General features: G+C 42.7%; 1 protein-coding gene across 2 annotated transcripts; it reads left to right on the forward strand.

Annotated features, from left to right (window-relative positions):
- The first annotated feature begins 118 nt into the window (after positions 1-118).
- LOC135394263 (translocating chain-associated membrane protein 1-like) lies at positions 119-25,106 on the forward strand. Of its 2 annotated transcripts, XM_064624934.1 has the most exons (12): positions 119-308; positions 856-922; positions 4,514-4,632; positions 5,968-6,084; positions 7,883-7,941; positions 8,019-8,103; positions 8,180-8,250; positions 11,024-11,134; positions 11,448-11,594; positions 12,417-12,586; positions 16,196-16,241; positions 24,840-24,946. In XM_064624934.1, coding segments are annotated over exons 1-11 (1,074 nt in total). In that variant the 5' UTR covers positions 119-182; the 3' UTR covers positions 16,198-16,241; positions 24,840-24,946. The 2 variants fall into 2 exon arrangements, with proteins under 2 accessions (XP_064481004.1, XP_064481003.1); XM_064624933.1 differs by lacking the exon at positions 16,196-16,241 and having other exon boundaries at positions 121-308; positions 24,840-25,106.
- The last annotated feature ends 1,679 nt before the right edge of the window (positions 25,107-26,785 follow it).

Genomic DNA, 26,785 nt, shown 5'->3' on the forward strand with positions numbered 1-26,785 from the left:
GTAAAACTTTAAGTTATTGATGAGTTACAAATCCCGAATTGTCTTCTACAGAAATTCGCTGTCGTGTATCAGTGCGGTCTGCTTCCACGTGGCTTCCGGTCGGTAACTGTTGGCACTCCGTTTTCATGTTTACGGTTTCCTTTTAGCCTCTGCTGTCGGTGTAGTGAGGCACGGTATACGAGATGGGTCTGAAGCGTCGTACTGGAAACAAGACACCACCTATTTTCAGCCACGAATTTGTGATACAAAATCATGCGGACATTGTATCATGTGTTGCAATGGTTTTTGTGGTTGGCCTCCTTTTTCAGGTGAGACTGGAAACCTCTCGCAATGCTGTTCCGATCCAATCTACCCTTCTCTTTCGTGTTAACTTCTGTAGTAACCACTTAATTCAGTGTCAGATGCGACGCAGGAACGTCAAAACAAAGATATGCACGGTATTCGTTGCTCAACCAACTAATTCATGCCACAATTTCCATTGAGCTAGCTTGCTCACGTCGTGTGCATCAACTCGTTAGTAAGCTCGCTATGCTTGTGCTCCTGTATCCATGCTTTGTACAAACCAGAGAAAGGTCCATTGGTGGGGAAGAAAATTGTACTCGCAGTCTTCTAAAGTCGCATCCGTGCTGTGCGCGCTGTGAACCTCGAACAGGCTGCTTGCTTCTTTTATTCCTTCTGTTGTTCTTAATTTAATCTATTCACGAAGTATGCATTTCTGCAACTATTGTAGTTGCAAGGTGAAGATTTAGAAAGGGTAAAGCTGCAAGAGATCCTATATCAAAGAACAATATGGTTCACGCATCGTACTTGTTGTTCACTGAGCACTTCTAAAGCTGCTTTGCATTCCTGTTTCAGGTGTCAGCACCCTATGCATCTGTATTTGTAGCCCTGCATCACAACCTTACAGATGGCACATTTCAAGGTTTGTTAACACTTCATTTTTACTTCCAGCAACACACGTACTTCCTTGAGTAACATGGTAGCAGCAGAGCCAATGAAACATAGGAAAGCCAACACAACACCTAAAGGGGCAGTAGAAGACCAAAAAGAAAAGTCTCTTTTAGACCGTGTTAGAATGTCTGACCACTGTATTGCACTTTCACACAACAAATATATGGTACTTAGGTAGCGCGAGCAGCAGACGTTTGACTTCCACGCTCATGGAGAAGCCAGAGAATTGCGTATCAAGATGTGATGAAACACCTACGTCCACCTCTAGGAGGAATTGCAAAGTTATGTCAGCCGCGACCTGTCGACACGACTCTCAGCACACGCGGGCTATTAGTCTCACACACATCTTGTTTTCCCTCCTCTTTCTTGATGGAGCCCCCATCCGCGACGACACACTCGACAAGTCCCCAAGCACAAAATTTATGACATCCCTTCAACCCCCCAAGACAAAGGCAATCCTGCACATAGTTTTACTTCCCCCGCCACCATCTTTGCACTATGGATTGACTGTGTTCTCTGTGTGACAAGTTAGCAATCTATTTTCACACGAGAGAGAAGAGTCAGATTGTGGGGAATGAACAGGCTGATAGAGCCGCAGAAGCATCTAGGAGACGTACGAGTATTGCACTGCCGAGAGGAGGCCGTCGTTCCATTCTCCGACGACTAGCGACACCCCTGGCTTCCCGCCAATGGACGACTGGCATTCTCTCAACATCTATACTTGCAAGAGTTGGTCCAACGCTCGCTTTCCGTATGCCACAAGATACCCCTCATCAAGACGCTGCACTAATTCATAGGATGCAGCTCAATGTGACTTTTACGGCTCACTGGCATTACTGCTTGCGACAAGTTGATTCTTCCAGATGCTGTCAATATGGTTATCTGGAAGATCTAGCGCACATGCTTCTCCATTGTCCACACTAGCAACCTTCCTGAACAACATTTTCAGGGTCTCTTGATCACCTGAACTGTCACCCTTTCCCTATGTGAAAATTGCTTGGTCCATGGTTAAATCTAGACCACCAATGCTCTGCTCTAAAAGCACTACTTAACTTTTTATGTGTTCACTGTGAGGTGATTCACTGTGTGGTTTCATCACGTTACCGCCAGCAGTGGGGTTGAGTACCGTCACGGACAAGGAAACATCTACGGTGCTTCTAAGTGCTACGGTTAACAAGTAGCACGTAGCACTGTCATTAGCAAACCATTTTTTTTGCAGCAAATGAGGTGCATTGCTGGTCACAGCTGCGAGGGAGTGGCCTAGTTGTCGGAGGCAGCGAGCCCGCAGCGCCCTTTTTTAAAATTGAACCGTGCTGTAATACTTCAGTTAAAGAAATGCAGTTGATGAAGAGGCCCCAGCAGTACGTTTTGAATTGTACTTCCTGCTAGTAGATGAGCATTAAATAGTATATGTTCTACAGAAGTGGTTCCCAAGCTCTGCAACCCTGTGACCGATCAATAATGTAAGATATCGCATCGCGACCCCCTCTCCCCAGCGTTTCGATTTCAGTTCATGAACAGTAATGCACATAATTGATGCTAAAATTTAAATGACGTTCACTACATAGTCAGAGTGAATAAGCTGGGCTAGGAACGGTCTCAAAAGAAAAGAAAAAGAAACCCACGCCAGTAGGAATAACTGTTCCTATTCACTAAAGCAAGCTTATTTGTTAGACCTCGTGAGGTCCGCTACCACAAGTGTTTTTGTGATGCAGAATAGTGGGTAGAGCATGGTCTGAGGACTTTATTTGCTGTCCCTTCTCCAAGTGCCCGAGCCGTTTCGTGACCCACCTGGGAATCGCGACAAACAGTTTGGGAAACACTGTTCTACATGATAACCTATATAATATAAGTCTCTGTGATCTATTGTATGTAGTAGTAGGTATATGAAGGAAATAAATTGTTTATTACTTATTTCTTACAATACGCTGCCAGCACTGTGTATAAATTGCAGAAACATTCAATCTATGGAAACCGACAAAAAGGATCAGGCGCTAATGGTGTGTAGCTGATTCATCATATGATAACTAAAGGGAGTTATCTTGTGGCAGATACTAAAACAAACAAATTACTCATGACATATACACACACGAAGCACTGATATGCCTAACTAATCACAAACAAAAGTAAAGTCGCAAGGAACAATCCACACCTCGACATCAATAACACCTTGTCTCTTACAAGGACTGGACGTGAAAGCAAGGTCCTTTATTGATTGTTTTGACGTTCAAGGGGGCTTCTTGGAGCATAAAATGATTCCATGTTTGCTTTTCAAAAATGTGTCTTGATTTCAAACTCTCGATAAAGGCTGATAATGAACTCCTTATCTTTGCCACTAAGGTACTGGAATAAGGAGTAGCCGAAGTTGGTTCATATTTTAGGTAGACTTTGTGAAAAAGAACCATGACTGTGTAACAGGATTAGCACCATCGCAGCCATGTAACGTTACAAATAGCAAGGACGATGCAATGGTCCGTACAACCTCAGGTAGATTCAAGGTGATTAGCAATCAGGGGGAATAGTCTTCTTCATATTGAGTCAGAGAGACCTAAGTATTATAGGGCACTGCCCCGTATGTCCAATGTTACCAAGACAAAACATTTTGGTGTACATCTTGATGTTCTGTCATGAGCATATCGGATGTTAGTTCAACATTGACACCGCCTCTGCCTTTGGAAAATTAGCTTAGTAAAGTATGCTCTCAGTTGTTGGTTGAACAGGCCAAAAAGAAAAACAAAGAAAACGGTCACGTGTGACCTGGCTTGACTCAGATGCAGATACTCACGATGCTCCACAACACTCCTTGTACAATACGGAACTTTATTGATGACATTGTACCAGACAGTGAAATAACGTCTAGTTTATGGCTATCCTGTAGCTAACCACTGTGCATGTGCAATGGTCGCAACGTTATAAATAGGGTTTCGCGTTTTCTGCATTTATTCCTGGGCAGATTCGGCCAGCATGTATGTGTTTTGTTAAATTCGGATATTTTCATCATTTCAAAACGTCTGCGCCAAAAATGGATGCCGAAAAATCGGCAGCTATAATCACTGGGGGGGAAGGACTATGGAGGGAGACCATGGTGGTAGGAGCACATTGAGAACGTTACGAATTTCCTTTGCTTTGTTGGAGGTTTCCGCATTTACTTGAATCCTTTTGACCCACTGATGAAAGTGTTACAGAAGAAGGTTTTCCCCTGAATAGCAGTTCCTCAGGGCAGTATTCCTCGCATTTGACCTGGAAACGAGGCGAAGGAGAAACGAAAATGTGATGCCCCGGAGGAAGAAAAGTACAACCGGGTACCAGCATTTTCGGCATTAGCACCATATGCACGAGTATAATTCAGAATTTTTCGGAACATGCCGAATTTCCAAAGAAATATTTGCTAAGTGTTTTTTGGCAAATGCCAAAAATATGGAACCCTAGTTATAACTTATTGCATAAGCAAAGCCAAGCATACGGTCCACTAAAGCTCTATTGCCTCTCAGCCCGCTAGGTGTCACCATGTGGTACATGCGATATCCAAGCATTGCTCGCATTACTGTTGCTTTATTTTCAGGCCCAGAGACTCCAACAGTTGTCCACTACACATATGGTGTAAAGGATGTCTTTCTGACATTTTTCTACTTTCTCATTGCCATCGTCATGCACGCTGTCATTCAGGAATACCTACTAGATGTGAGTATAATTTGTGCATGTCAGTATTAGCAATAGAGCATTTTTTTTTTCTTTTCAGTCCATGGCTTTACCTCACTGTTTTTTGATAGCGTTCTGAAATTCGTACAATAACAATGTGCTCACACTTACCACACAAAGCTTATGTGTAAGTATAACAAGAATGTTGGGCTGTGAAGCTGCCGACTCCTGTTCCGAAGCGTACTAACAGAGTGCAGATTACTGCGAAGATAATCTCACCCAAATGTCTCCCAAGCGGAATATAGTTTGTGGAAAACATACCCCCAGTAACTGCACTAAGTCATGATCCTTATGCAAGTAAGCACAGACAGAACCTCTGTGATGCTTGTTTTTACTTGACTATAAAAGAAACATACACGAACCCACTTCCACACACCAGCTAAGTAAGGACCAATAGTGCAATAGTAAAAAAATACCTGTCATTGAAAACAGAAATGTGAATCAAAACACTTTTGTACAGCAGTTTTAGAACAGTGTTGGTTATCATATATGAATACCACATTTGTGTAATGAACACCCTCAACATGGGTACCCAGGTGTTGGTACTCTCTTGCTATGCATTTCATGTGCCTAGACTTCAGCAGCAGTGCTGGCGCCACCGCTGTCGGCTTTCTTCTCAGAGTTAATGCGCCCGCTCAACCACACTACGTTAAAAAAGTAGGGCATGACATGTTAAGGTTATACAAAATGACAGCGGTTGGGCGTTAAGTCAACCTGAATTTTGTGTAGTGCATGACTTTTTAGGGTTACTATATCCGATTACGCCCGTTATTTACCCTCGGATTCGAATCAGCAAAGCCAGGGTTTAACCCGATATTTCCCCAAAAACTGCTGGACCAGAGGGATCTGAAGTCATCACGACTAACGCAGAACTTTGGAAACTGCATTGTAAATGCATAAATTGCTCATACAAACTGTCGAAACAGAGTCCCTGTGCCTCTTAGATGTAGGGACTAAATATTGATACTTTGTATCTACTGGTGTGTCATGTGTATCGTGCCGTGTACAATGAAGATTTTCACCTGACTCAATCCGATCCAACCAGATTTGGGTTGAATCAGGTTTAGTTCAACCCGATTACACCCAAATCATTGAAGCAAAATATAACCCTGATATTTACCCCTGATGTTGCTGAAAAATACAACTCAAAAAAGTCAGGCCATATAAAAAACGTGCATTAATTACGCCTGTAGGTACAGTGCCGCAGAGAACTGTGTTGGGTATGCAAAGCTAGTGTTTGTAATTTATGCAAGGGAGTGGAACTGCCTTCAGAATGCCAGTAGTTTTGTACAAGGAAATCTTGAAATGTTTTTGCAGAAACTTAACCGTAAGATGCACTTGTCTAAAGTGAAGCACAGCAAGTTCAATGAGTCTGGTCAGCTACTCATCTTCTATTTGGTCTCGCTCACCTGGGGCATCGACATCATTCGCAGAGTGAGTTTTCTGAGCATGCTAATCTGTCTGAAGGAGTCCAGCTTTTAGGTATCAGAATATTGGCATGTATGTGCATACACAAAAAGTATGATTCAAAAGACATAGTTTTATTGCATGCTGGTCTTCCCTGCTTCATTACATAATGACGACACAGAAAAGCCCGAGACAGCGAAGAAAGAAGACGACATGCACACAATCTCAAATGCAGCAGACCAGATTGTGTGTGTGTGTGTCATCTTCTCTCTTCCCTGTCTGGGTTTTTCCGTGTCATCAACATGTACCAGTTTGCCTGTGCCCTTGCCCTATTGCCGATCATTTCATCGTGCCATGAAATTATTTTTATGTGTCATGTGGTTCAAATTTCCTGGAATATATAATAAGCTAGAACCTCTTCTATAGCTAGTAACCTGATTTGACCCAACAAGTCGCAAGATATGAAAAATCAAGTCAGAACAACAGCAACTTTATTTGGATTCTTCCTATATACAAATGAATATTTATTTTATTTACATCTTGTTTTCACCCTACGGGTGAAGGGACCGAGGTAAAAAAGCCTTCAGGCTTGAAGAGCACCTCGGCCCCCCAGCACCAGCGTCTACATATAGATTCGCATACATAATAAATATATGTATCATATCATCAATACAATATGTATCAGCATTTCTTGTGTTATTTCAGACACTCAGGGGCACATGCTCCTCATCTTGCCATGTCTAGTCAATACTTTATAAGCCTTGTGAGCCTCTAATTCTTGTGAATATCATGAATTAAAAATTTTTAGAGAACACAAAAATTTCAAGCACGAATTGACACTTCGAAAACTGTGGTGCAGTCACAAATGTTATTTTCCCAGCTGGTTGTACAGGTTGCCAGTCAGAATTTAAATTACTGTCAGAACCTTATTGTTCGTCCACCCCTAATTTTTGCAAATTGAGTTATCAAATTTAAGGGCATGCAAAAATTTTAAGTGTAAATTTACACTTCCAATACAGTGACACAATCGGAAATTTCATTTTCACTCTTAGTTGCCAGCATTTGAGCTGCTTTACAACACAAGCGTGCACAATACCGCCTTAATTAAACATGGTAAGGGTAATTTAGGGTGTATCACAAAGCGAGGCAATCAAGCCACAAACTTTCGCATCTAGAGTTCGCAAAAATTAATGACTGCGAATATGTGCCCCGTGCACGATTCGCGAAAAATTTGTGGCACGAAAATAAAATGTTTTAGAGTATACCTTGCAGCACAACTATGTGAATCAAATGTGGTAAGCGGCAGGCTTGGGCTTGTTATCGAAGTGAACCGGTCAAGCCACAAATTTTAGCATCCAGAAGTCACAAAATATTGGGGCCACAAAATTAAAAGGTGTTAGAGTAAATTTAATGTATCAGAAGTTGAGACTGGTGAGTGTTTCATGTAGAACGAGCATAAGATGATGTGGCTGCACAAACAAATATATTTCCATTGCCTCATGTTGTCTAATTCAGTTCAAGTGTTAGCCAGGCAATGGCATCATAGCTTTTGTTCTAAGGGCACCCAGATTGATGCAAATGTCATGGGCAACACGCAACTTGAAAATTGAATCCTACACATTCATATTTTCCCTCAAATCTGGGAAATTTGTGTTTGTCTTGTATACACCCTCTTTGTTCAAGAATGTTAACAGGTATTATGCAGGTAATCAGCAATGCACTTTAGTCATGCTAGCAAGATGAACTGTGCTGCAGTTTGCCCATATCTACTTCAAGTTATGTGTTCTGGAACTCTTCACTAACTGTGGTCGTTGTAATGTTTCAGGAGGGATTTCTGCTCAACATAAGCAGGCTGTGGGAAGACTATCCCCACAATGAGATGACGTGAGGTCTTTTTTAGCATTTTAACATTTTTATTTGACTGAGTACATGCTCTCATGTCATGTGCAACTCTGCTGCAGGTTCATGTTCAAGTTCTATTTCATCGTGCAGTTGTCCTACTGGCTGCACTGCTTCCCAGAACTTTACTTCCAGAAAACCAAAAAGGTTTGTTGCATGTGTAGCTTGGAGAGGTCTCGAAGTAAAGCACGTCTCTAAGGTCATGCCTCCTTGTTCTTTGCAGGATGAAATGTCTTCTCGTATCTGCTATGCTACTCTCTACTTTCTCTTCTTTGCTGCCGCCTATGTACTCAAGTATGTATGCCTTGTAAATGAGTGTGTGTTATATGGGCAACCTACTGTAAGCATGTGGAGTCACGTGGGGAATGTGGTGCCGTACACTAATGGCCAACAATAACTGTTTGGTCATCTGACCTTGAATGCCAAACAGAAATTGTGCAGGGTAAATGAACCAGTAAGGCAAACACAACATTTAAGACTCAACAATGCAACCAAAACATGAAACACTTGGAAACCAAAACTCGATTGTGTTTGGGCACACTCATTTGTGCCTAACAATGGTTATATGACAGCAGCTGATGACTAAGCTGTCTGCTGCATGTATACTGTCTGTACATTGTGAAATACATTGTGAAATACATATTGTGATAAGATAACTTTGTTAATTGCACAATTTTTGCACATCGAAAGAATATTTCCACAAGGGGTAGCAGAGGTGAAATGGTCGCTCACCATACTTTGCATTGAAACAGGATACCTTTGTTTGCATGTTAAATATGTGTGTCAAATTAAAAAGCATAGCTGAAACTAAAATTATTGACATTGGCGTTAAGACTCATGTACATTTTTCTTTTATTTGATTTGGCTTCTTTTATTTTAGCTTTTTTCATATCGATGCTGCTGCTCTGCTGAGACTGGCACATTACAGTAAACTGTGTAGAATCAGTCAGGACACACAGTACAAAACATGGATTGGGCACAAAGAAGTTGAGCATCATGTATGTGTTTATTACTTGCAGCCATGCAATGTTAGTGTATGCATGAAAGTGTAGAGATGCAGCCCTGTGTATGTATGGAAAAGAACTGAAGTCCACATTTTCACATTGAGGGTGGGGGATATGTATTTCTCATATCCACATCTTATAGCATAACCGCGCATGCAGTGACATCTAGTGAGTTAGGCAAATAATGTATATATAAAGAAGCTCCTGCTGCATATGTATTACCTATGTCGTGGACATAACAATTTATGAGTGTGAAACTTACAGCCTGTAAAACTTAGGTGCAGTTTGAAAACATGTGTGCCTGTGTTGTGTTTCTTCATTAGGTGTGTATCTTATGGAAGTGCACGTGAAACTTATCTACTTTAAATTCATAGCCTTGTCGCAATATTGCAGCCATGAAAACACATCACACCTTATAATAGTATTCACATCAGTGGTGTAGCCAGAGAGGTTTTCCCCACCCCCTCCCCCGAAACCGTACCTTTGAGAGTGAATTTGGAGAGGGAAACAAGGGGGAAATCTTCCTCCCCTATATAAGGTCCCCAAAGAATCCCCCCTTCCCCCAAAATATTTTTCTGGCTATGAAACTGATTCACATTCGCACTGCTTGCACACTTCTGGTACGTCTCTTCATATCTGCTGATCATGGTCTGTAGTGCACTTGCAGCACACAGACAATGTGCAGGTGTTTTCTATGAGCCATTGGTGTATGCCACATGAATACCTACTGCTCCATTTCCATTTTATCTGCTCGTCCTTTTTGAACTCTATAATATAGTAACAGTAAATGGAGGACACTTAGACGATTTGGAAACAGACCAGTGCAAATAAAAACCACATATTGTTTTTGTTACCTTGTACTCTGTTTTTAATATGCCTGAGTACTGTGCCACTTTCCTTTTTTCCTTAAGTCTCCGCAAATACCTTTCCACACAAAAAGAGTATATCTGTATACTGCAAACATATTTCTATTCGCGATGTATTAATTTTCGAGAATTTCGCTACTGCTAAAAAATCGCGAAAAATTGTACTTGCGAACACAACTTCACATTGATCCCGCGGAAGGAAACAGACCTGGAATCATGAAATTAAATACCTGCGAATAACTTCCCAAATGTGATTCGTAAAAATTAATACATTGTGAATAAAAATACGTTTGCAGTGCTTCTTTGGTGACCATCTGCTGCTTTAACCTCACCGATTCATAACACAAGGACCAACAAAGCAGCAAAAACTAGAAAAACAAAGTTGCACACATGTGTTTTATAATGTGCATTTTTTGTGCGTGCAGACCAAAACGACGAATGCAGGTTACATAGGGTTCTTTGTTTTCGGGTTAAACCCGATTTTTCACGATAGTTCCCCCCCCCCGAACAAGTTTTCAAGAATTCAGGTAAAACCTGATATCTACCCGAAACCCTGGCGGCCCTTCAACTTGTCATTCTCTATAAACCGTCAGAAAAGTGAATCATAATAGCATTAGCAAAGAGAGCTACTTGGACAACCTATTTGCCCTCCTTTTATGATGCCCTCCTGCAGGAGTTGAAGACGAGGTTTTGTGGTGCCCGTGCAAGTGTTTGAATACCGCGGTCATTCACTGCCCCATTTCCGAGCGGGAATATAAAGATTCTTGTTTCTCGTCCCGGTGTCACAGCAGTGGCTTGTTTCATGCGCTTTTTGTTTCACCCAAAAATCCCCCGGTGTCATATCAAACAGAGATCGTAGCGCCCGATTTCTCCCCTAATTCTCGTGTGTAAATAGCACCCGATTTTTCCTTCCTGAATTTGGAATATCATGAAACCCGAAAACTAAGAACTCCAAGGTTACATCATTTAGTGCAGCTGCATAGTGCTATGCCGTTAGTCTCCTGCCACAACTTTTTGGCTTTTTGACAACACAGTTTGACTTCCCTCTCCCACCCTTCATCTTACATCTTTACGTGGTCATTTTGTAAACACATTTTTCTGTGATTGGACCAATGGTTAACACATCTTTCTGTGGTTGAAAAGTTTTCATACTTCCCACCGTTTTAGACATTGCTGACCTATGTTACTTTTATGCAGCTTCACTCGTATTGCCATCTGCCTGTCCGTGCTCCACTACTTGGTTGAGAGCGTCTTCCATGTATCAAGACTACTCCATTTCGCAGACAAAGTGAAGGCTGCATCATACGGGTAGGTGTTGCACTGCTGCAATGCTTCGTTCATGCAAGAAACATATAAAATGTTTAAAAGTTTAATTGCAAGAGTCTCCTAAAATATAGCTTTAAATAGGCACTGATGTATGATGAAGGTGTAAGTAAACTGCTGTACATGATACCTCGGTATATGGTACCGTGGTAATCTGCTTTTAGGCTATTGTATGTATTGATAGATAGTGAACATATAGAAATAGAGGCTATTAAAGAAAAGATCCTAAAAAAAAGCATGATACAGGATGCTGCAGCACACGTACAAAAATATACGTCCTCGCTTGAACTTTTCACAGATTCACCTTGTGGAATGCTCTCTTCGTGTTCATTCGACTAGTGTCCATCACTCTTACTGTCTTCACTTTCTGGTATGGCTTGGCCCAAAATGAGATGTCTGTGCCTGTGGGTATCAGCACTGGAAACTTCAACACAAATGTTGTCAGGTAAGCTCATATACAATTTGTGCCTTTATGCTTTAATATGCCCACATTGCTGCTTTTTCGTGAAATGAATGTGTAAAAGACCGCACTTCCAGTGCACTTTATGATAATTTATGGCGAGGCTGATTTTTCAGGTGGTTTTGTAAATTGAGTTGCGCAATGTACGACACAGTTCGTAAAAAATAATTTGCATGTTCACCTCTGGTAGGCTGCTTGATTAATTAAGTGGAGTTTCGAGCAGTCCCACATATTGTTTCACGGCTCCTTTAATTTGACTAGTATCGAGATATCAAGAGATATCGAGATATCAAGAGAGATATCGAGATACTGAGTCTTACCCAAAGAGGTCAGGACCATTGATATCACATATTAGTAGAGCCTGAAGTTTTAGGGTTTTACCCGATTCTTCCCCGAATTTGCACCCCGAATTGAAGGTTGCCTCTTCAGGGTGAAACCCGATTTTTACCCGTCAAATTGCTCTCACTGGGATGTCTGTAGGAATGCACTAACTTACTTGTTTGGCAAAAAAATGCAGTTACATCACCGTTTGTACTAAACCGCTACAGTTAGTTTGAATAACTGAGCCCGATTTCTCCCCGAATTTAGCCTATTGGAAGTTTTTTCGCCCGAATTTGCATGAATTTAGTGCACATATTTATTTACCCAATTTTTACCCCCTGAATGTAGGAAAAAATATTTCCAGAAAACTTCAGACTCTACACTTTAGTGATGTCCATGTCAGTGCTGGATTTACGTTACAAAGATGCGCTTGGCGAGTGAAGTTGACAAAGTAGTGTTGTATTGTTCCATTGTTCTTCTGCCCAGGATGAACTGTATTGTGGCGATGTGTCTGCTACAAGCATGGATGATGTGGAACTTTGTCAACTTCCACCTAAGGCGTATGCGTGAGCGCTCAGCTGCCCGTCAAGCAGCCCAGGCCAAACGGCGTGTGGTGGGACCTGCACGCAAGGAACGCAAGCCCAAGAAGGAGGACTGTGAGTGACCTTTCACATTTAATGTGAAGCTCTATGCTCCAGATACTAGTATTATTGAATCAGATGTTACATTAATGAAAGTGCACTATGAGCAAAATGTATATAGAAACTATGCAACTGTAATACATGTGTAGGGTTCTTCGTTTTCGGGTTAAACCCGATTTTTCACGATAGTTCCCCCCCGAACACGTTTTCAAGGATTCGGGTAAAACCCGATATCTACCCGAAATCCTTATGGTCCTTCAGCTTGTTGTTCTAGCTAAACCGTCGGAAAAGTGAATCATAATATCAGCAAAGAGAGCTATTTGTGACAACCTATTTGTCCTCCTTTTATAATCCCCTCCTGCAGGAGTGAAAGACGAGTTTTTGTGGAGCTCGGGCAAGTGTTTGAATGCCGCTGTCATTCACTGCCCCAGTTCGGAGTGGAAATATAAAGTGTCTTGTTTCTTGTCCAAGTGTCACAGCAATGGCTTGTTTCATATGCCTTTCGTTTCACCCGAAAAATCCCCGATGACATATCAAAAAGAGATCGTAGCGCCCGAATTCTCTTGTGTAAATAGCACCCGATTTTTACCCCCCGAATTTGAAAAATCATGAAACCTGAAAACGAAGAACCCTGTACATGTGGAATAGCATTACTACTACTGGCATCCATGGGCCCATGGCCCTTCCATCCATGGACCTTGCAAGGTGTCAGCAATTCCTAGAGCAGAAAAACTTCTGTCAAAAGTTCAGCTTACCGTATACTGCATGTGATAATTATGGTTGCATGATGTTGTCTTCAATCCGAATATTTTTACTCATTGTTCTTCAAGTTTTCCACAATAGATACAGTTATGAGTGTATCAAGGAGCAAGAGTGAAAATTTGAATGAGTTGGTGAAATGTATTTGAAACAGTGATCTCCGTTTCAAACAGAAGGCTGCAGTAAAAGCAGTAAAGCTGCAGCAAACTATTACAAAGTAATGTTTCTAATGTTGCTGTACTGATCTGACCTGCAAGCTTCCAGAAACTTATTTTAAACTTTGATTGACATTGCAAACGGTTTTATCAATGAGGTACTTGGATTAGCCTCAGTTGTATTGCAGCATAAGGCCAACATAGGCTTACTAGTATCAACTCAGATTAGCCAACTAAATTGCATTACCCTACAGCTTGCAGTGAACTGCAAGCACGAAACTATATATCTACAGCGAATCAGTGCATGCAGTGAATCTTTCCCTCATAATAGCTGCACACATGCTAAATGCAATCTCATGCTGCATGTACTCAATAGTAACATAAAGTAATATGTATAGTCAATAGTAGTCGGTAGTCATACCCAGAGGTCGTACCCATGTAAGTGAACGGTGAGTTTTGACCGTTCGTACATATTGGGTAGCATGGCATAGTAAAACAAATGTAATGGATTATGTGACATAGTAAAACTGAGGTAATGGCTGACGAAGCACACACACACAAATGCCACATGCACCGTAGCGTGGAAATGTTGGGTAATGGAGGTAGGTAGGGAAATGTAGGGTAATTAATGAAGAACTTGTACATGTGAGTTACAAGTATCGTCACATGACATAATTGAAAACTGTGTAAGAACTGAACAAAAAAAATTAGATCATGCACTGCTGGCACCTCGTAGAATATATATTGAACTTCTGGGTCTGTTTGCATAAAAGTTTAGTACAAGACTCAGACTCAATCTCAATAGCATTGGCAGTGCATTGAGCACACGCTCGCTGCTCGTGCAGAAAGCACTAGCGAAGCTGTTGAGATTGAGTCTGAGACTCAAACTGAACGCAAATGGACCCTGTATGTATTATTGTACACTTAGAAGTGATGGCAGCCTTAAGTGTGTCTGCTGCACAGCTGAAAGTTATGTCATCACAGTATAATTTTTGTGGACATTACTAAATCTGCCTCCAAGTGCAGCATACATCAAAATAGTTCATCCAAATGCACATCCTTTGTTTTCACCTCAAAAAAGTATTCCAAGATCCTTCAGGTATCCCTTGTCACCATGCCAGAGATGTGTTCAATCAAAAAACACGAATTTCATATGTGGAAATTAGTGAAATATGCATTCGCTTGCCAAACAGAACACAAGTAAATGACTATAGTGCACCATCGCGCACACTCCATCCTGCACCCCTTGGCCTCTTATTCATTTCTCTTAAAGGGACCATGAAAGGATATTTGACAAGCCTATGATCATTCTCAATTTGTTTCTCTGTACTAAAGCGTTCACCCTGTGAAATATGAAGTTGAAAATCGTTCAAATAGCGAAAATATTTTATATTAACCACGGCTGTGAACAGCGGCTGCTATGACCCGCCTGCGAGGTGAACTGGCTGTGACACAGGGGATGTTGCCGATTCGGGGACAGTCTTTTGCGAGCAAATTGCAAAATTTGCAAGCAAGCTTGCAAACTTCGCCACGAAATACGTTTTAATTTGACCTGGAGCTAAGATCGTATCTAATCATTGACACAGAATCCTACCAGAAGTGTAATGTAGCTGTTGATTGTCAGCATGGTTACCGGAGCACGTTTTCCTCCCTGAGTTTCTTCTTCATCAGAAAATGTCTTTGTTGGTGGCCTTTTGGAAGCTGCTGCGTACGGAACGATTGCTAGACGCTGTGTGCGTGGCATAATCTCTTCCTCCATCGCTGACGATTTGCGTTCCATGATATTTCTACTGATTTCGACGGCAGATATACGAGGACGTCGTTGTCCACCCCGAAACTATGCACACACGTGGTCCCATGGGGTATGTGCTGCAGATCGTCTGCAATTGGCTGTGAGGACTGGACGTTGATGATGTAAGAAAGGGATGTATCCGGTGGTCATGTCTTTGCATGGTAACTGTGTCCCCAGTGCACTGAATACGGTTAAAAGTCAATGTGTGTGTGATACTGAGTGATCATGAGAACCGTTTCCGGCAGAGTACTCGGAATTCGCGAAAATCATTTCATGGTCCCTTTAACAAGAGCATGCAGCTTGGAATACGCATTTTTGTCTTTTCATAATATTGTCCTGAAAGTTCACATTAGACAAATAATGAAGAAATGTGTGCACACTAGTAGCGTAGATGTCCCACCTTTACGTGAAGAGGGACATAATGCTTTGCTTCTGTGGCCTTAGGCACTGTGGAAGGGCTCTAGGTGATGGAATAACCTCCTGGCTTATCAGTAGACTGGAGAAAAAAAAAAGCCTGTGTTTAAGGTTTAAAATGTGGAAGACATGAACACATTTCTTTCAGACGCTGTAATCTTTTCCCTTTGTGGTCAGTCCCTGGCATGTTGACGAGAAGGTTGTGCTAGCGTGGCATCTCTTAATTAGTGGCTCACTTGGCCTAAAGAATTATGTGTAGAAATTTCGCACTCTCGCTCACTGACCTCACTACCCATCCCATCTCCATCAGCTGCCAATAATTCTTTCATTAATCTTTTAAGCCTTACTTAGTCTTAAAGAACAATGGAAGTAACACTGACTGCAAACCTGCTTTAGTTGCCTTTCCTGCAAGTAAAAAAAAAAATGCTTGCTTTGCAAAATACCTTTGAGAGGGAAGGAGTAGATGTGGAACTTACGTTTGGTGATATTTTCATTTTTTTGCAGAGTGTGCATGTTTTGTCTGATGTCAAAACTTGTGCTCGTTGTTAAGGTGAGCCCTGCAGAATCCAACTCTTAGCAAACTTTGCATGAACCAAGCGTGGCATAAACTGTCATATGCAATGTCTCATTGACTTGCTGTTCTGTTTGTAGGTCGCCTTGTTATTTCACATTCGGGCTAGAAACCCTTTTAAACAATTGTATTTCACATATGTTGAACCCTTTTTGTTGCACACATTTTGCACTTCTTTACAGTGATCATATTTTCTCTGTTTGTACATTGTGATGTGTTAGTGCTTATCTAGGTTGGATGCTCAGACTAGTAATTAATGGCCATAGTAGCTGGTGAAAATATTAATTTCTGCAATTTTCATCCAGTTACATGCACCCACATATTATTTATTCACCTTCCTGTGCACAGTTACCCACTCATGCATTAGAGGATTATGCCAAACAGTAAAATACCTGAGGTTTGGACTAAACATTACGCTTATGCCACTGAAACCAATCAGTAGTATGCCTCCTACAACGGACGCGACGTTGATGCTAACGCTGCTGAAGCACCACATGTCGACGTCACGTTAGTCTCAATCATCGATGAATTTGCATCTTTGCTTCTACTAAATACGTCTATCGCAGTAACATCGTCGGCTTCCTCACTTGAAGTTGAGGGCGACATTTTGGTGTTTCTGGTACTCATAGTCAAAGACACACGCATATTGAAGGATAACCATTTGCAACACGTCTGAAGTGCTGCATTTGGTTTCAGTCGTGCGCACATAAGCTCCGCCTTCCCGCAGGCGCGCTTCTGTTTCGAATGGCCTTCGTTTCATAATGCAGTTCAAAATATCGGGCGCGAGAGCACATTGTTCTGCTGTATTTCTGGCTCAAGGGAGATGGTAAGTCTCCTAAATCGTGCAGCCTTGAAGCAAGATAAGTGCGAATAATCAAGCATGTCTTCTGAGGAACCTTCCGAATTATTGGACGTGGAAATACATATGTTTGACGGTGCCAACATTTTGGTCCAAAAAATTAAAATCTGATTTTTTGGAGTCAGAATTATCGGTTGGCGACTGTACTTGAAAAGCAAGGCGGAAAGGTTGCAGGAAGATTACCGTTTAAAGGGGTTGCGACAGGTCATCCCAGGTATCCCAAATAAAAGTAAAAAGTGGTGCTTTGCATCGATGTGAACCTCCGTTGAAAGTTTCACAGTGAGGAGGGCACCACGGATACCGAAACTCATGTGGCTCTGACATCACAGACCTCACCGTCACCAGTGAGGCAGTGCACGAGAAATCACGTGTTTGCGGCTGCCAATGGGAATGGACGCAACTCTAAGCTCTCTGACGTCTGTGCTTTGCTCGGGAGTGCATTCGAGGGCTTGTATCTCGCTAAGTACGACACGTAGAAGAAGAATTATTTTTTCCTCTGTATTCTGGCGTGCAGTACAATGCGTCCATGATGTGATGAGCCGCATCTATGAAAGTGCCTCAACCCCTTTAAGCTATACTGCAGAATTGCCTGGTATTTTTGATCAGCTATGTTCAGTCATTGAACGTTGGCAGCTCATTTAGATCGTTCTATCTATGATGCTCAGACATGCACAAGCTCCTCCAGCCATGACGTGCACAGTGCAGACTGTTCACTGTGCTACATATAGCATTCATTTCATTGTTTGCAATTCAGAAAAGACTAGTAAATGAATAAGTTTTAATGATTTGTTGAAAGTTTGTAACTAAGTAATCACATGTTTACAAGAACATGTACATTGGTTCTTGCTAGAGCTATGCGAATTTCCGAAATGTCTAATATAATCGAATATCTAATGATATTCGAATGCTATTTGCAACCTATTTTCAGTATTCGACATTTTCGACTAATTTTTGAACACGGTAAAACCCGCGCACAACGATTTCTCGCGTAGCAACATACCCCGTAGAACGATCGTTTTTGCTTTTGCCATCGAAATATACATTGTCTCTATGGAGAATGGACCCGCGCATAACGATAAAGTTCGCTGTTCTGAGGATTCGTACAGTGATATCTGAAGCCCTCACGCTCGCGGACCAACTTCAGCAGCGCGCTGTACGGAGTTGCACCCTTCCGCGAATTGTAGGACACTGCGGGAACGGAACTTCGGGAGGATGTACACTCGCACTTTTTCTCACGGGGTAGCGGAAAACAATCGTATAATCCGAAATTCATATCAAAAGAATTAACCAAAATAAAAATTGAGGCAAGAAAATAGACAGTGACTGTTCATTTTCCAACACTGTCAGTGAAAGAGGTTGGTCGTAATGCTTTCGTGTCTTCGTTTGTGGCCAAAGCTGCCCAAATTCGCGAGATGATTGATTCAAAAGACCCACCACGTGCTTTCCACCCTTGAGTCGCCCGACAGTGTTCTAAAGTGAGCTTCTCCTGAAGCACGCAGGCATTAGGTGAAGCCGACTTGTGGAATGGTGACGCATAATGTTGCCAGAAGTTGTCCTGATATGTTCCCTCCACGTGTTCTGGTCGCTGTTTTCCCAAGCCAGTGCTATGTGACACAGCCTCGCAGTTTATTGTTGCGAGGGGGGGAAAGACCAAAACAGAGATAAGATGATAACGTTCCGGGCCGTGCAATGCCATTGATCTTATCTTCACGACCACCAACGGGAGAGTCATAGCCTGCATAGCGCAACATGATGTAAGGCAGTTCATGGTGAAGGTGGTGAGGTCCTCCCTCCCTTTTCGAAAGAAGGAGCAGCATGACTTGCGCGCCACGGGCGAACGTCCTGTCGCATCCTCGGCTCGTTCGTATCATCCGTAAAGGCAAGATAACTCGTTCGTATCATCCGAACTCTAATACATGGGAAGAATAGGCATTCCGGCCGGGAACCGAAAATAATTCGTATCATCCTGAAATTCGTATCATTCGTGATCGTATCAACGATATTCTACTGTATTTCCACCCTCTTTCGTAGCGTCCGTCGCTAGCGTCGCTCGCGGGATAACACGCAGCGCTTGACTTCCGTAGGATGGGCGCTGACCTAGGTAAGCACTCCTGTAGCGATATCCCTCGCATAACGATTAAATTAGTGATAACCCCCGATATCGGTATACGCGGGTTTCACTTAGTACTGAAACGTATACGAAGAGGGGAGTCAAGTCCTATAGATCACATCAACAAAATACAGAAACCGACACTGAAGATTTTTGTTTAATTTATACAAGCTTTCGCGTGGAGGTCCACGCTTCTTCAGGTACAAAGTGAAGTGGCGCATAAGTATATATAGTATAGACATATACACGACTAAACACAATGCTGTACAAAGAAAGGGAAAGGAGATATGGTGCCACATGTCTGTGTACAATGAATTGATGACGCACCCTGGAAGTCGCTGAGAAGGCGTGTTAGCTTGGCTCAATTGGTAGAGCCCTGGACTGGCAATCCAGAATATGTGGGTTCGAGTCCTACAGCTGGCTAACCTTTTCAGTGACTTTCATCTTTCATCGTTAATTTCTTAGGCAAATTGAGGCTTTGTATGTATTTGTCCCTTCTATGTTGTTTCAGCCTCAGATCATCAGTTCTTTCATGTTCAACGTTGCTGCCTGCATCGATCCCGTCGTATGAATGTGTGTATGAGTGAGCAAAAATGTAAGAGTGAAAGGAGGATGAGTGAGAGAGAGTGGCTGGTTTGTCCCTTCAGATGATGCACCCTGGAAGTCTCTGAGAAGGCGTGTTAGCTTAGCTCAATTGGTAGAGCCCTGGACCAGCAATCCAATTGCTGGGTAGATGGATAAGTGACCTCTAACAGTTTAAGAACAGTAATGGGTGTTATTGTGTACAAAAAGGCTCGCCAACCTAGTTTCGCGGAAAAGGGGGAGGGGGGGTCCAGGAGTGTGGGAAACGAGTGGCCCAGAATGGACAAAAGGGAATGTAGTACCGAAGCGAGGTATCGCTGTCGCCATTCTGCAATTGGGCTTCGCCTTATTGCATCCAAGTGTTAGGTGAAGCCCACTTCACCTTACCGCCGTTGTTTTTTTTTCCTCCATTCTGCAAATTGGCTTCACATCATTACACTCGAGTGTTAGGTGAAGCCCGCTTTACACTGCTTACAGTATTCTGCCAATAAAGTCCAAGTTCTGTGACCTCATGCTCATTCATGGTCAACACTGTACTCTGGGCACTGCATGTTCCAGTAAATGTACTCCCAACTTTCAGAGTTACGTTCAGGAACTGATGGAAATATATGCAGTTTCTAAAAAAAAGTGCAGGAAATGCATGATGTAAACATAGAAATAAGGAGGTGCACACAAAGCAGGCTGCATGGATCGGGAACCGGAAAAAATGTCCCCTGAGAAACATCCACTTCTGGTATAGTTCTGGTATGCGTGGAATTGTTGCGAAATCCCCGGTTGCGATATTGCCGGTCTTGAAGTCCTCGGGCTAACAATAAATACTAAAATACCTAACCACTTATTAAGTGTTTTTACTTGGAAAGCTTGGGCCACTTTCACTTATGATTTCGCATAGAGAATACACTGCAATCAATTGTCACGTTTGTTGATACAACGTGCACACTTGGCTGGGATATTCTTATTCTGTTACCTTCTTCTTATACTAAGAAGTATATCGTGCGTGACGTCACACTGACTGGTGTGCAATCAGAACGCCGGGATCTTGCGACCGTAGATTTTAGGCCTGATGACACAGCTATCCTTTCAGGTTTGAGGGAATTAAGAACGGGACATACATTTTTCTGTACCTACTCACGTGGAGTAGCGGTTAGGATGATCGCCTTTCACGCCAAGGCTGGGAAGTGGCGCGGGTTCGAATCCCCGTAGCGGCTGTGCTGTCTGACGTTTTCACTGGGTTTTCCCGCAGCCTTTCCAGACGAGTGACGGCACACTTCACCCTGAAGTCTGCCCTGGACGCATACTAACCCCCTGTCACCCTCCTTCCCGCTGTCCTCTGTCCATGCCTGTACACCACGTATAGCAACAGTTGCTTCGCGGTGCTAACACGGAAAAACATGTTCTCTGCTAATTAACACAAATGTATAGTGCCAGAGAAAGGCGTACGCCACCCAGTTTCAACAAATCAGGAGAGATGTCATTCGGAATGACTAGAAGTATGTCAAGTTCTGTTTTAAAAGTGTGCGGATCAACATACAGGGTGATGTGTAAAAAGGAAAATAAAATGCGGGGGGAAAAGCAACAAAATTGACAGGAAAAAATGTATTTCAATGTCTCTTGCGGTGTCACGTGTTGCGTCTCGGGAGCCCCATGACTGTACAGGAAGCTTTAGTGCAAGAAACAACGAAATAAATGCACCAAAACTGTCCCTGGTCACCCATAGCGACCCCTAAGCAAAGAAATGCTGTGTGTGAATAGTCATTATAAAACGGAATTTGAATATGAATAAATTAAGCGACTCGTTGAATAACCGTATCGTATACATACAGGGTGTTTCAAAAAACGTGTCATTCGGAGTTTATAAAAAAACGGGGCGACGGAAAAATACGGGGTAAACGGCATTTGTGTGGCAACTGAATTTGCCACCTTGAAAAAATATTTTCTTCTGGTTTTATTTAAAATAAATTGAATTTCTTTAATTGAACTCCAAAATTTCCCAAGTCAACCTAACGTTTTTTTTTACAGAATTAGAGAGCCCGTAGCGAACTTAGTCAGATCCACTAAGAAATCCGCTCGATATTGCAAATGGAACTGCCCAAACAAAGTCCCGAAATTGAGGCTTCAAAGTTTCGGGTATTCAACGGCGCACCAAATCAGACGCAAAGATTCGTGGAGAGGAGGACATGCTCCTGCCCCATGAAAGATAGAAGGTAAAAAAAACACAGGGCGGGATAATAGAGGCGGAATCATTTTTGTTTGCCGCTTATCAACGTATGGTGGAATGTCATCTGCCTTGTTATCTGCGCGTCTTGTGCTGCACGCCAGTCCGGCGATAAACTGTTCTAGCTTCATGGGGGCAGGAGCATGTCCTGCCCTCCGCGCATTTTTCCGACTGATTTGGTGCGCTGTTGAATACCCGAAACTCTGAAGCCTCAACTTCGGGACTTTTTTTGGGCAGTTCCATTTGCAATATCGAGCGGATTTCTTGGTGGATCTGACTAAGTTCGCTACGGGCTCTCTAATTCTGTAAAAAAAAACGTTAGGTTGACTTGGGAAATTTTGGAGTTCAATTAAAGAAATTCAATTAATTTTAATTAAAATCAAATGAAAATATTTTTGCAAGATGGCAAATTCAGTTGCCACACAAGTGCCCTTTACCCCGTATTTTTCCGTCGCCCCGTTTTTTTATAAAGTCCGAATGACACGTTTTTTGAAACACCCTGTATATTGCATATGTTGGAATATAAACATGTACGGTATGTATGTGTAAGTATATAGCTGATATAACGCTCACTCTGTTTTATGCCCTCCATGTGCAGGGCTTACGTGTGCAGCTTCGGGACTATTCAAATATATTCGATTTAGAAGAAACATCAATTCGATTCTGAATTTCAACATTGAATTCCATATTTGATTCGGAAATGGAATAGGATATGCGATTACTCGCTTTGGTGTTACAAAAATCAAAATATTCACACAGTCCTAGTAAAAAGTCAACATCCGAAGTCAACCAGTCCACGCGTACCAAAAGTGAATGTTCCTCAGGGGACATTTCTCCCAGGGGACATTTTTTCCTAGACCCACACGGATCGTGTTGACTAACTCTCGATGCAGTTACCACTACTATTGCAGTCTACCATACACAACACAGAGGGACCCTTCTGTCATGATTATGCTGCGGGAAAACGCTCACAAGTTTGGAGCAAAACATTATTGAATGAGCACACCACCACAAAATATTTCACCAGGAGATATTCAAAATTATTCGAATTGGGCCTTTTCTGATTATTCAGATTCGATTCGCCTTCTGAAGAAATTATTAGGATTCGATTCGCAATGGAAATTTTGCTATTTGCACACCTCTAGTTCTTGAGTGACGAGGGAGCCCGGAATACTGTGGAAAAATTATTCCCTTGTGGATCATATGACATCCAGTGGTCGGCACTTGAGACTCCTGCTCACTTATGCTCACTCATCTTTTGCTTAGCTCCTTGTTTGCTCACTCACTTCTTGCTCAGTTCATCGTTTGCTCACTCATGCTCAACTCATTCATCAAATTGAGAATGAATGAGCATGCTCATGAGTGTGAAATTTGTCAGGTACGCCACGTTCCACCGTGTAGCAGCTGCAGGCACCTTCACCATGAGACTGCAATTCGTCCATGTTGTTCTTCTGCCATTGTAACTGTTCACAATATCGAGAATGACTTGGGGGGGGGGGGGGGGGCAAATATCTGAGTGTGCCCTCCCAGGTCCAAAAGGTAGACGCTGGCCTTGGTGGTAGTCGAACGGTAGTCGAACGGTAGTGAAACTGCGCTTCTTCAGGAAGACTAATTAGGTTTGAACTGAGCTTTCCACCACAAACTTGTATGTACCTGGTTAACAAAACTGGATCCAAAACTGCAGTCCCCGCGTGTACACCATACTGCAGCTGCCATGCTCGGTCTGCGTCAAAGGGGAAAAGATGGCGTCGCTTTCCAGACTTTAAAAACTGCAGGTCTAAAACTGCATCTGTGGATTGCAAAGAGAATGCTCCATGGCAACTTCAAGGTCACAGGTGCCATGCACATGTGCGCAGACGATTATGAAAGAGGTCCGTTAAGGAGGCTTTTGTGTAATTCTTAGTGTCAGTTCACTGCTCCTTAAGATGTGCTTCTGCAAGCTTCTTGCAGTTCGCAGTGATCAGGCTACTGCCGCGTGATAATTCAGTGCATACCTGCATGCCGTTCTTCTTACAGAATTGAATTATGCTGTTGGGGCAGTTGCGTGCTTAAGCACCCCCCAGCCCCATAGATCTTAGAACAATGCCCCCTCAAAAAAGCATGGAACTGGGTATTATCCCCACCACCTACAGAACTGAGAAAGCCTGGCATATTTCTGTGCTCACATGCACTCAAAGCACCCAGAGGACGTTGATGTGATTTCTGATGCTGCAGAACTGTCAAATATTGGCATCACGATAGTCTCAACTGCTATTACATTGTAATCGACTCCACATTCAGCACTGCAATAGCAGTATTATGCCCTCGAAGTGGTGTGATTGATGGTTGAGCGCTTTCATGTTAGCTCTGCCTACGCACAGGCTTTGCACATGCGGTGCCTGAAAAATAAAAAAATGCCAATTCTTTCTTTCTTTTTTTAGTGGGGGCTGTGACTGTATTTTATTCCCATCACTGACTAAATATTCAAATTTTGACTTGGTGGCCTTGCTTTGATTTACCAGTGCTTATATCTGGATCGGTTGTTATACCTTGTGTGAAATGTCTTTTGCTGTTCGAAGTATGCATGTGTAACAAATGATAGCTGCAGGAACACATTACGTTTGTTGTAACCTCTTCTGAGTTATTCTTTTTTAGTGATATTTCCTGTCTTTTTACGCATTGTTCCATTACACAGCACTTGGTGTTCTTGGGCTTGTGTGAGTCTGGGCTCCTTACACTTGACCCGCGACATATGACATCAGCAGAAGTTGTGCGGGTAATTTGTATCACCGACAAAGTACAAACTGCGTTTCTTTTATTATCTTTGTGCAGTGAAACGTCAGCAAGATGAAGATGTCAGTGAGCTTCCAGAAGTGGACCAGAATGCAAAGAAGGATCAACGGGCACGCTATCCAGCCAGTCCTAAAGTTAAAAAGGCTTGATCTGTGTCATCAGGAGCAGACATTGGGCAGCAGATGTTTCTAAAGAAAAAAAACATTTTGTTTTGTTAAATTGTGCTCACATATTGAACGGGAGTGGGAACAGTGTTTCTTTTTTTTAAATAAATGATTTTTTTTTTTTCCAAGTTATGATTGGAAATGTTGTTCCAGCCTAATGACTGCTCGATACATAATGTCTCATTTTCTTTGCCACACGGACACGAACATGCGGTGCCACAAAGACCAGTTTAAATGTCATTTGCCTTTATGCATTTAATGGGTTCCCCACAACTCAACTGCTAATGTTATGCCTACTCTCACTCTCATGTAGTAATGGTTTTAGTTTGCATGAAATAACCGTCAACTGTGCAACATCAGATGGTTTCATAAATTTTGGCCTGCATGAGTATCTTTTCACGAAAGAACATTGGAGCTAATAGTAATTTCCACTGACAAAACTAAGTCACGCGCCACTGCCAAGGGCAGAAACAATGGTTTTGGGAGTTGGCAACCTATCAGAAGCATCTGGGCCCGTTTGCACAAAAATTCTGCGAGGAAGCTAACCGTAAGGAACTTCCTTTAGCTCAGCCATAGCCTCCCATATATGTATATAGGAGTCTATGGTTCAGCCTTGCAACTTTTTTAAGCATGTGGTGCGACCTTCGCCTATGGAGGTGAAGTTCAGCGAGCGTAGTAGTATTGTGCGCGCCAATGTAGTCACCCGATTCCCGCTGTGGACAGAGGCGCGTCAGCGACACTGCTGTCGTTTTCATATTTTTTTTCTTATTTTGTTGGTGCCGAGACGATGTTGATGTTGAAGCCTCAAACGGTGACGTCATGTTAGTCTCGGTCGTCGATGAATTTGTGTCTTCGCTTCTACTAAGTGCATTTATCGCAGTAACATAATCAAAGTTGAGGGCGACGCTTCAGTATTTCCTATACTCGTAATCGAAGACGCGCCTGTTGAAAGATTTGACCTTGCAAACGCGTCTGAAGCGGAGCGTTCGATTTCGGTCGAATGAATACGCTCCACCTTCGCGCATCTGCGCACGTGTAATGCCAAGAAGAATGAAAGCACGTAACAACCACCAGAACAACCATCGCTCGTCAAGGCGCTCTCTGCGGAAGCGACATAGGTCAACCTTGGCTCATCGAGCGTCGGATTCGGAGTGGATCTGAAGCAACTCCGTTGTCAAGAAGGCGGGTATCAACATCCTTATAGCACATCCTGATAAATCTGAGCATAGTTGAACGGACCGATTCCTACATGAGTCAGCACTCTAAATACACACCTGCTCAACCACTTCCAAGGGTGCGACATTTGAAGGGACAAACTACATCCACTCACTCACTGACTCAAACCACTTTCACACTTACATGTTTCCTCACTCACGCACACATTCATACAACGGGGCGATGCAAGCAGCATCTGTTGAATACGACGGAAATTGATGTTCTGAGGCTGGAACACAGAAGAAAGGACAACACAATACAAAGCCTCAGCTGTTGTGTAGTGTGTTGTGTTCTGCAGCTACAGCACCTCCGGCTCCCTCAGAAAGCGCTCCTGCAACGTTCGAGGATGCGCAGTCCAGAGTTGGTGGATCTGACGCGTCGGCCCCCAGTCCACCATGATGATATGGAATGAAGTGAAGAGGACGGGGCAGCTGAAATCGTTTACTCATAAGAAGGCACTAATTCTGCCCCATCCCGGAAGCGCAACCCAGTAAACCAGAAATATCCCAGGTACGTCCCACAAAGGCCACATATGTCCGCGACGTCTGTTCGATGTTTCCTATACTGCACGGGCCCGGGCTTACCCGAAAGCTCAGCCTGCGGGCT

This window comes from Ornithodoros turicata, chromosome 5, assembly GCF_037126465.1.
Source record: "Ornithodoros turicata isolate Travis chromosome 5, ASM3712646v1, whole genome shotgun sequence".
Classification (NCBI taxonomy): Eukaryota; Metazoa; Arthropoda; class Arachnida; order Ixodida; family Argasidae; genus Ornithodoros; species Ornithodoros turicata.

Bases quoted from the DNA above. Each gene is read 5' to 3' on its own strand.
- LOC135394263 (XM_064624933.1), top strand. From the start codon at position 183: ATGGGTCTGAAGCGTCGTACTGGAAACAAGACACCACCTATTTTCAGC. The intron at 7,942-8,018 runs GTGAGGTCTTTT...ACTCTGCTGCAG, and splicing joins TATCCCCACAATGAGATGAC to GTTCATGTTCAAGTTCTATT. The intron at 11,595-12,416 runs GTAAGCTCATAT...TCTTCTGCCCAG, and splicing joins TTCAACACAAATGTTGTCAG to GATGAACTGTATTGTGGCGA.